The sequence below is a fragment of the Asterias amurensis genome, chromosome 3, assembly GCF_032118995.1.
Source record: "Asterias amurensis chromosome 3, ASM3211899v1".
Lineage (NCBI taxonomy): Eukaryota > Metazoa > Echinodermata > Asteroidea > Forcipulatida > Asteriidae > Asterias > Asterias amurensis.
Genome location: NC_092650.1, coordinates 825,419 through 837,192, shown reverse-complemented (window position 1 = coordinate 837,192; position 11,774 = coordinate 825,419). Strand labels below are relative to the sequence as shown.

The 11,774-nt window shown below is 40.7% G+C and overlaps 1 protein-coding gene across 1 annotated transcript; it reads left to right on the top strand.

The window, feature by feature from the left end:
• Nucleotides 1-685: 685 nt before the first annotated feature.
• LOC139935407 (uncharacterized) lies at nt 686-10,816 on the top strand. The gene is made up of 3 exons (XM_071929976.1): nt 686-708; nt 2,055-2,190; nt 2,958-10,816. Exons 1-3 carry the CDS (start codon nt 691-693, stop codon nt 7,976-7,978), a joined length of 5,175 nt encoding a protein of 1,724 aa, XP_071786077.1. The 5' UTR covers nt 686-690; the 3' UTR covers nt 7,979-10,816.
• The last annotated feature ends 958 nt before the right edge of the window (nt 10,817-11,774 follow it).

The following is an 11,774-nucleotide window of genomic DNA, read 5'->3' as shown; positions in this document are numbered from 1 at the left end:
AAATTATGCCATCTTATTTTTATGCCGGTTCGACAACAGTTGAATATTGTAATAACATAATTGTTTAAAAAAATCCAAACAAAGTAAGCGTTATTTTTATTAAAATTACCTTTTGGATAGTTTTGTTAACAACTGGTCGCTCGAGATTAATAGAAACCCCTTCTTTGTGAATGGTTTGTTCCGGCCATTTCAATCATCAAGCGTTGTGTTTTGTAAAAAGTTTTTTTTTAATAACAATATCGTGGTATATATCAAAAACTCAAAATCGGAGGTTATTACAACTTTATGTTTTTTTTTTAAGGCTACTGTTTTTACTCCACAGGTTTATTATCTTATTTCTAACTCTATGGTGAGACAAAAAGGATGGATATTAAATGAAAAAAAAGAAATAGATGACGCCCTCAACCTATTATCAAATATAAAAAAAACAATTTCACACAAGTTTATGTTGTGTAAAATTTCCACCGCAAAATTACATGTTTTCAGGCTCGCAAGAAAGAATGAAAGCCAAGTATAGTTATACTCGCTCTTTAATGTTTGGTTTAAGGGGATGAGCGAGCATAACTAAGAAAGGGTAAATATGCTTTAAATATTGAGGTAAACTTTGTTCAGTTATTCTTCAGTTGCTGTCAGATGAGATTATTTATTTAGAAAAACGCCCTCTGTTGACAGAAGGTTCAATATGTCAAGATGGCTGCCAATGTTTCTGTAAGTTTGACTTTCGTAAAGTAATGTTTTGTTTTGTTAAAGTGTTCTGCGTTTAATGCTTACCTTAAAGTTATTTCTGTTGAAAAGTGTATTGTCTTAGGTATCAGAACATTCACTAGCTAGGCAAAAATAATGTATAAACAAATAGATAATTGGGTTTTAATTGTGTCCCAAGTTGAGTTTGCGGGACCCAACTTACTATTTTGTATCACACTGACCGACGACAGAGACGGCAACTGCAGTGGTGATGCATTCATGCATTCGCTACACCTGTCAGTGTCACTGTCGGTGTCATCATGAAGGTTCTACCTCCAGTGGTGTCAGCAGGCACTCTTAGTGTGTCATCCTGTGCATGGGCAGTGCAGCGTTACGTTCTGTGACTGCTGCTTTTCACCACAAGGTTTATCGCGATTCAGAACCGCAATGCTTTGTGGGAAGGAATATGGGGCGGTTTCTATGCAGTTTCTTCAACTCAGGCATGCAAGCCTATTCCTTTATGTGGGATCAACAGCGCCCTCTCTTGATATTTTGCTATTCGCGATAAACCTATGCCTATGGAGCAATGTTACAGTTATGCCGGTAGTCGGTACGACATGTTTGTATTGTACTATATGAGTATGACTATGTCTATACTCTATTATATAATTTTGAAGGGTAAGAAGAGTGTGATTGGATAGAAAAGTTTCTGTATCCTCATTCCTGCCACCTCTTTTTCATTCGTTATGAAATAAAAATTAAAAATAGTATTAGTATTACTATCATATTATTTATTATCCAGTTAATCTAATTTACTCGAATCCATTTACTCGACCGCCAAAAATGAGGTTTTGTGTAAAAATTAGTGTTAAAAAAGTGGTGGCAGGATGCGGAAAGTCTTCCGGTAGTAATTCAAATACAAACAACAACACAATCAATACATGTTGGGCACAATCTTTTAAGATGTTTATAATTTTTTACTGCTGTCTGCAGTGCCTGCCCACACAAATAAAAAATTGCACCACTGAGGCTTGAAAATGACATCAACTAGTTTGCAAGAACATGATGAATAATTCCTTTGGGGAAATCTGACATGGAGGCGGTTTACCGTTTAGTCAAAGAGAGACCTGCTTTTCGTGAGACATTCTTGATTAATACTGTAGGCTTTGCCTAGTTGTGGTTTTCCTCTTGGTTTTTGTTTGCATTCCCATTGTTGTTTTTTTCCTGTCATTCTCTGAACACTTTGCAACCTTAGGAAAAGGCGCTATAAATGGTGTTATTATTATGATTATTATTATTATTATAAAAAGACCCTGCAATAACTGTCAATTTGAAATGTAACTATCTTGTATTTGAATTTCTGGTTTTAGGAATCACCTGGCCAGCCACCAGGAAGCGTCATTAGTGGCAGAAGCCATTCACCTCCTCGTCAGATAACAACTAAAGAACCTCATGAGAAAACTAAGACAACTACCAACCACACTGCCAAGGATAAACGATCAAAAGGTGAAGAACAAATTATAGCGACCCACCATCACATGGGTATCAGTTATCCTGTTACTGTCAAACACAACTGTGTGTGGAAGGAATTCAAACAGATCATTGTTGAGCAGGATTTGAAACTATGCATGGTGGGAGTATAATTAAACGTGGTTTGCGGTAACACCATGTGAAAATCTCTTTTGAGTTGTGTTGGTTCTGAAAAGCATCGGTGGCTGATAACTCAATGTTTCGGTTAGTATGCTCTGATCGTCTTCAGATCTTTGTTGCAAAAGTAAGAATTGATGCTTACAGGTTTTGTGCAATATGGAAATTATTTCTACCATGCATTTTTACATACTTTCACCATGATGCAAAGTTTCAAATCCTACTTAGGTTTCATACAGTTCTTATCCCTGTCTAAGGTATGAAATTAAGATCACAAATAATTTTTAGTTTTGATCATTTTTCAATAAAGTACTTGGTATTGTTTAGATTTAAGTACATGTTGTAAACATTTCTGTATGAACAACACGCGGATGTTGCTTGCCAGAAAATCACTTGTACACATTTGTATTTACTTAATCAATGTTTGGGTAAGCTGTGTGCAACTATAATAATCCTGATATAAAAACAGTTTAACAGGGACTGAATGACAAGTAAAGCTGGGTTTTTATCTTCATAGGCTCTGAATGGCAAACATACCAATTCTATTGTTTTGGACAATTTTTTAAAATTATCTTCAAAGAACTAAAATTGTAATTGTGGTATTTTTTGTATGTGTTTGAAAACAGATCGTCAGTTAACCCCTTCCACCTGCAGCCAACCTAAAGCCAAGCGAAGGTTGGAGTCAGCAGAAGGACATGATGACAATACCACTGATCCTAAACTGGAGACTCTCTGCCGAAAGAAGTTCAAGCCAATTGCTCCCAAACCCACGGACCACCATCAGTCGGTCGTCACAGCCACTGTCCCCATCAAGGATGTCACTTATACAGACCATCTGACTAAAGGGGGCTGCAAGAATGGACCCGTCATGTTTATGAGCCCCAAAGTCCAGTTGATCCCCAGTATGCCAATGTTGGCCCGCGCTCCACCCGGGGAGGGCGACAAGATTCCAATGAACACTTCTCCGTATTCGATGACCCATACTTTGTTTCCACAAGGCAAGTACCTGAATGTAATGACACCTCCGGCCAGGGTCTCACTGACTGATGTTGCTGGTCATTATAAGACAGTAGTTCAGCTATTGCCAAACGGCACTAACAATATCAGCACACCGTCTCATTGTCAAACATCTTCTGAGGTTGCTGCGAGTAAGGCAAGTAGTGAAAGGCGAGCTTCCAAAGCGGCTACAAGAAGTGAACAAAGTAAAGGACCAAAAATAACCAGTCCTAACAGTAAAACTAAAGCGAAGCCTAAAGCTAGTAGATACAAGTACAGTCTTCTAATGAATGGAGGCTCGTACGATGGAGCTATGCTTAATAATCCTGTTTTGAACCAGAAGTTGCAGCCCTCTGTCACTCCTCCTGTTTCATTGAATGGAGGTGTGCGGCTGAATCTCCCAGCTGTGCTGACCAGTTCTGGAGTACTGCAGATAACGGTGCCTAGTGTTGGGATCGCCAATGGCCAAGTGCAAATCTTTGATTGTGGTCAACATGCTGAGGTCGTACAACCAACTGTGGTGGCTCCTGGTATCACATCCCCGCAGATATCAACGGCTGCGACTACAATAGCCACCATGCCCCCAGTCTACTCACCCAACACAGCTGTATCTAACGTATTAACTCCTGAATCTATTGGAAGTGACACGCAAGACTCTGTTTCGACCCCTAATGACAACACCAGTGCCCTTGACACAAACAATATGTCTTTGGATGAGACACTGAGAGCTATGCTGAAAAGTCCCAGAGCGCCTGCCTCTCTTGATAAACAAAAAGAAACCCATCAACCAAAGAAAACCAAACCACATAGAACTAGTAGCTCAAGAAGTCGCAATAAGGGAAAAAAGACTCAACCAATTTCATCCAGTGTACCTCCAGTGATTGTACACAGTACTTCAAGCGAGCAAAGTGGTGGCAGAACTGTAATAGTGGATTCTAGATCCAATCAAAGTACGGAGAGGGGCCCTTTGTATCAAACTCAAGTTGCCAATGGTCCATTGGTTAGTAGATACACACCAAAGCAAAGCGGGGATGGAGTGTCTGCTAAAGGACAGAATGTGCAATATGGGTCGTCGGTAACTCGTGATAGTGCTTTGGCGGGTCAGAGTGACCTTGGATCGGAATTAATAGGGAATTCCAGGATTACACACACTAGACATCCAGGTTATGTAACTAATAATGACAGTGTTAATCTTGTGCCTCTAGTAAAAGATTTGAACAGAAAAGGTGCCGGAACACCAGAATTGTCTAGGAGACCCGCAATTACGTCAGACACTGCAGCTTCCCCTTTGACTGCACCTGTTAACAGTGGGCCAACGAATCAGAGTCGACAAACTTTGGTGTCAACTTGTGTGACCACAAGCACTAACATTCAACACATGGGTAGAGCTTTAAGCGATTGTTGGAGTAGGACAGACCCCGTGGCACCAAGGGCTACAAGCCTTCCTAACTTTGCAACAGGTTCGAGAGGTGTACCAACTGCAACGACCACACCTCCCGTAGCATTTCACGTTCCTACAAATCAGCAGCCGCCCCAGCTGAGAAATACAAGTAATGCCTCTGTGCCTTCACCTTTGGGATTTGAACAAGCAATGGACAAGTCTCTTGGAGACAGTACTCCAGTGTTGTCCCCGTCATCTGTTATGCAACCTATGCAACCCCAGCGTCCTCTGCAATCTTTGAACTGTGTCATCACCACTTCAAACTTTGTGCCATTGCCAAACACTATTACATCTAGTGTTATCACAAGACCAGTTTTCAATTCCAGTGACAATGTTATAGTGAGGAACTCCCTCAACCTTCCCGATAGAAGCTCCTCCGTCCTGCGACCCCATGACAGTGTTCTTCCAAGATCCTCCATTCAGCCTCAAGAAACTATAAGACCCCCAGGTATCGTAGTCAATGCTTCTCAAGGAGCACCTGTTCTCAATAGACAAAGTGTTGGGACTTGCACAGCAGTGACATATTCTCACAATACAATGACATCGGTACACAGCGGAAACCAAGACTTTCCAACCCTTGTCAATAGTCCTACCAACTTGAATGTACCTACCTTACCAACCCCACTGACACAGCAGGGAGCTTTCTTCTCTGACATGGATAGATCAAGAGAACTGTCCTTTCCATCCGAAATACGAGAGACGTTAAGAGAAGACAGAGTGATGAATCCAGCACGCAGACAGCTACAGCTCCTGGAGGAACATGAAAGAAACCTTCCCACTCACACCAATGGTCAGATGGGAAGCCTGGTTCTCAATCAGCCAAACAGTGAAATGCCTTCAGTGATTCCTAGACAGACTATTCCAGAACCTGCTCTACTTAGGCAAAATGTTGATGCATCTGTTCTCGGACCAAATGAACCCAACTCCTTGCCGTTGAGAAATGCTGAACCAAGTTCATTCACACCACCGGCAACAGTTGTACCCCATCATGCAGGCATTCTGGCAACAGCAATACTCAGATCAAGAGCTCTTGAGAGAAACCCATGGTTAATGTCTCCACTGAATGTAAGCACTTCATCCACAGTTTCAAATAGCCTCCCAACTACAGCCACATCAACTCTGTCCACAACAGCTGGTTACTCTGGAGGGACAGTTTGCAGTTCCCATTCTGCCAGTGCAGTGAATGATAGCACTGCTCATTCACATCATATTGGAGATGTGCTTCACTTGAGAGCTGCCCCAGGCATGCATACATCACTGGGTAGACCTGCAGAATCGGGAAGTTGGTGTATGCCTCCAGAGGGCATCCGTAACCAAAGAGAGACAGAAAACTTGATAAGTAGTCATGTCTCACAGTTTAACCTCATGAGGCAAAGGAGAATGGCAACTCTCAGTTCTGATTTAGCAGGTGTTAGAAACTCTGAACTTGAACAGCCTGGTCCAATTATTCCAACAGCAACTTCAGGAGAGCATTTTCAGAACCCTGATGTTGTTGTACAATCTGTGCCACTTCACAGCAATATTTCAGCAAATGCAAGAAATGCCATGAATGAAGCACTGCAGAAAAGAACAAGAGCCCCACGCATTCAGTTGCGAAGGTGTTCAACACCAGCTTCAGTAGTTAGCTCACAAAGTCATACGAGCAGTGGTGTCGTCACTTCAAACCAGGAGTGCATCAGTTCGATTGAAGTGCACCCTCAACTTGGAGCTGATCGGCATACACTGACATCAACAGATGCTCAACATGTTGTGATGGGGCAGCCAAGGCACACCATGCCCCATCAGCATCCTGCTCACCACATGCATGCTGTACCTGGAAGCAGACTCTCTACAGATTCAGTGTCTCATTTGCCAATGCCACTAATGCCTCCTCCATCAGTTCTGTATGGAAGTTCTACTCCTGTTCCCAATCTATCCATGACACCTCTCCATGGCGTACCGCTTCCAGGAGCACTACCTGGTCACTCAATGCAGGGGCATGGAGTGGCCCACCAGCTACATGGCACACCTCCCCCAACGCCGCACCATGGGCAGTCCACTGGACCTAACCCCCAAGGAACTGTCAACCACATGTTTGTATCAACTCCATTCGGACCTATCCACCGCTCTCTCTATATGCCACCTCCGAGTCCTCACCCCCCAGATATCAGTCTCATGTCTCCAAGATCTTATGGACAAGTCCACATGCATGATAGCGTTTTATACAGTCCTCGTTTCTCTTCCCCACTGAGGAATCTACCAACCTCAAACATGACCGAAGGAATGTTTAGCTCTTCCCTTCCGAGAAGTTTCTCTGATGAGCGTTTGGATACTTGTTGCTCTGTACCCTATGCTCACTCGCCTCCAATGCATGACAACTCTGGTCATATATTTCCACCGGGATTCATGTCACCATCAATGAGTCGAAACCAACCCTCTATACAGACGAGCCTTTGCAACAGCCTCCAGAGACCATTTGGTCACCGTGGTCATCAGAACATCCCAGAAAGGCACCCTGGCCCATTCTTCCACGAAGGCATAAGACACCCCTCTCCACATCAACTCCACACACCCATTATACCAACCAGTAGTTTTTCCAGTCCACCTACCTCATCAACCATGACAAATGTTTGTAGCCCCCTCGATACTAGTGTTCTGGTGAGTGCTGTGTCCAGTTGTAATCCCATACAGCCAAACAGTGTTGGTAGTCTTGTTAACGCAGTGAGTCCAGCTATGTCGTCAACTGCAGTAGCAACCCCTGGGAGCACAATATCATCAAGTGGAAGTGATTGTCCCTCAGCATTAGCGGCTACCACTAGCCCCTCAAACACCACACCTACGCGGGTGTACAATGTGGGAAACACTAGCGACAAGTACCTTCCTCTTGAGTTAGTTGTCTCGTCTCCTTCAACGATAGTAACCACACCCACCCCCGTCACAATTCCCTCCCAACTCATCAGCGAGCAGATCGTCAAATTTGGTGATGTTACGCTTGAATGTAGCCGCCAGATTCTGCGGGAATCCGGCCGCACCGTGTTGTGCTGTTGGGGCTGTGATTACCACACGGCCGAGCCAAAGAAGATGTACAGGCATCAGCGACGAGATGAACAGCCAATGAAATGCCAGTTATGCAGTCACATGGGTCAGTCTCGTTGCCAGTTGAATCAACATTTTAAAGAAGAGCACATGGATAAAGATGAAGACCCATTTAGGTCATCGGCTGTAACCTGAAGTGAACAATTCTTTGCTTCAGTACAACAATAATTGTTGCATTATAAAACCACTGTACTATCTCAGTTTTCCATGACTTTAATGGGCATTAAGAGGCAAACTTGCCTCTGCAAAAAAGCACATTAGAAACTCACATTATTGTTACAGCCTCAGCAAGGTTGAATCTTTCTTTCAATTTCTCAGTGAGCACATAAAACAACCTATTTGAAATATAGCCTTCTTGCACAGAACCAACGGGACTCTTTGGAATCATGGTGGAAGAAGACTTACCAGGTAAATTTCTATTGTTGACATTGTTTAGAATACAAAGAAAATTTTCAGCACAATGGCTTTACCTTTTAAGTCTGCTGCCACCTAGTGTCCCGAGAAATCTTTTTTTTCAACAGTGCAAGATGCAGCCTTTCCCCACAAAAATGAGTTTTAGTCTTGTTGTGCTATTCTGATGAAGTAATGCTCAAATGATAGTTCTCAACTGTTACAGAGCAACCGATGTATCTTTATGTCTTCACAGGCGAAAAGTCCAGCTTAACTTTCATACAATAGGGGACTTTCAGGACGCTTGGTGGCAGCAGACTTACCAGGTAAAATCTATTGTTCTCGGTAATGTGAGCGTGCCCAGAACTACATAAACAATGGACATTTGCCTGTTAAGTCTGCTGCCACCTAGCGATCCAAAGTCTCCCATTTACTGTTGTGTTCATAATTCACATGGCTAATCCATCCATCATTGAAAGCAGCACTTCCAGTCTAACCCTGATCAGTTATAAATGCTGTGTGGTTTTTTTACTTCCAATTTTATTTTTATTTTATTTTTACTTTTTTGTATTCAAAGTAAGGTGAGCCCATTGAGGTTATGGCAAGCTTTGTTACATTTAAGAACAAAATTGTGGACTTTCTTTTTTTAATTCTAAGGTAAATTTTTGATCCATTTGTCTTTTATATTTTAAATTTGCAGCAGGATAAACAATGTTATTTGTGTTTCCCCTACGCCTCATGTGTTAAAGGCAGTGGACTCTATTGGTAATTACTCTTAATAATTGTCAGCATAAAACCTTACTTGGTAACGAGTTATGGGGAGAGGTTGATAGTATAAAACGTGAGAAAAGGCTCCCTCTGAAGTGACGTAGTCTTCTCACTTGGTGTATCTCAACATATGCATAAAAATGAAAGGAAATGAAAGGAAAAAACACCCTTGTCACACGAAGTTGTGTGCCTTTAGTTCTAAAGTTTTCTTTTTCTTTGACCCTCTGCTTTGAGAGTAGGTCAAATTTTGCGGCCGTTTGCGGCAGCTATGGGCATTTTGGTGCAAGCCATTTGTGATCGCTATGGTATCTAAAGAGTTGAGCGTTAAGTGTTTCCTTTTTTCACTAGTTTAGTCTTACCATGCCAACATAATTTATATCACTATTTGATTATTTTGATTTATCAATATTTTGTTGAGTTAGAAACAACGCTTTAAGAAAGAAACACAACTTCATACTGCAGTGGTGATAAATAATATACTATTTTTTATATATATTTTTTTACCCTATATACACTGATGTGTGCTGAGCATAGTACATTCAGTGCTTTCCAGAGTCTTTTTGTAAAACAAATTCATAGGCATACTACTTGGGTAGGATTCAAACCCCAGCCAATCTAAATCAGCCAAGGTATGGAACCCGATGCTGATGTATGGGATTTGAATCGCTGGTCAAGTATTAAGACACTAGAATAAAGGAGTTGTGGGTTCAAATCCCACCCGAATATGCTTGTGGAATATCTGTTCTTCTCTATGGCTCTCTAGGGCACAGTACTGAGTATGCAGTTCTTTTCAAACATCAACGTACAGTTAGAAAAGCAAATAATCACTTCATGTCTTGCAAAAGTTGCTCACAACTCGACTGAGTTTCAAAACAAACTAAACATTTGTCAGGTTGTCATTGCCCTTGATAATACTTTTTAAAGTAATACATTATAAGAGTTTGTGTTTTGTACAAAAAGCTTACTTCTAATATATGGTGTTTGTTTTACTTCTATTCGTACATGAAATGTAGAATGTCTCATGATATCATCCACATGGTTACCTTTGAGTTCATGAAATATGTCTTCTTCATCATTTATATTATCTAATTTTTGAAACAATTCCTTCCAACTGTCTTCATATCACTCTGATCTTTTCAACTTACTACACTACTCTAAAGAACAAAATTTACAAAATCTAAATTGATTTCTTCCGAATAATTATGTGATTTTTATTGTAATTAAATTTTAAAAATGCAGCTGAAATAACTTTTATAATGAAAACAAACAATTAATTGTAGAGCATCTTCTGTACATTTGATAACAATTTTAACTGATTACTCTATTATTATTACTAATCAAACTTCATGTAAAGTTAACGAATGAGAGCCTATTTATTTACCAAACCATGCCTATATTTTTCATGTTGTTAATTGCTTTTTAAAAAAGTTTTAGAACTATGTTTTAACACATAACCTTTGTGAAGCCTGTAATTTAAAGGGAGAGTCTATGTAGAGTGAAATATTCATAGTCCGTATTTTTGTCTTTTTAAAATGCTGTACAAGTTTTTAAACAGGATCCTATTTGTATTTCCTAAAATATAACATAACATTTATAATTTTGAAAAACTGCTGGAATTTTCCTTTTATCCAAAAGTTTAAAAAGTTCTTACTTTTAGTTAACCACTAGACATGGCCAAGTTCGCACATTCAATGACTAGCTGCTGATATTAACTGGTACTCGTGCTCCACAACATGTGTTGGGCACCAGGCAATATCGATCTCTAGTCGACAAAAGTGTCCTTGTAAGAACAAGTGAAAGTGACTTCTTTTTGTTTACAAAAGTTTAAACTACTTCAGCTCCATCTGCAGTGAGACAAATTTCAAAAATAGAATATTGTACTAATGACCATCTTGATATTTGTATCTTCAAAACTTTTCATTCAGATTTTATTCATTTTAACCTTTTTTGTGCAATTGTTTTCTTTGTTCATCTTTTAAGCACGCTTGGAAATTAGAAAGTTCCCTTTCATGTGTGATCTTTTGTTTTCACAAATTATAGTGCGTTTTAGTAATTTGTACTGTTTTGCAAAAATAAAAACATTGTTAAGGATACTTGTATACACTAAATAGCCAAAGCCCAACTTTCATGGCTCTGCTTACCGCTGCTTCTGTGCTTACGATCACCATTCTCCACTTGCAGGGCGCTGAATTTCTGCAAATACGCTTGGTGTACCGGGTAAGCATTCCCTGCATCCGAATGCGCTGATTTTCGCTTAAGTTTAGTAGGCTAGAGCCATGAAATTGGGCCTGGATCATTATTGAGGCACTCTTTGAGGCACACTTTGAACCACTTGACTGCTCTGATTGGTCACTCATTTGGGCTTTAATGGACTTGACTTTGAGGGAAATTTGGTTTTCAGGAAAAAGTTTGCATTGGTGGCAAAGTTTTGTTACGTCAGACTTTTGTTGAACAACCGCATCCTATACCAGCCTTGGGGTGTCATGGCCGAGCATTCTTGGTCGGTTGGCTCTAACTCTTTCCTGCACAAAATGTGGGTTTGAATCCTATGGTCTAGTCAGTCATGACCCATGTGTTCTTAAGCAAGGCAGTTTATCATAATTGCTTCTCTCCACCCAGGAGTGCAAATGGAGTAAACCTGCAAACTGCATTGGACTGGCAGCCTGTCCTAGGGAATAGAAATAGACAAAATCTGAATTGGTGGCTGTACGGCTACGACTGTTACTATAAAGATGTCCTATACTTTCATGTATGATGATGGAGAAATCTAGCC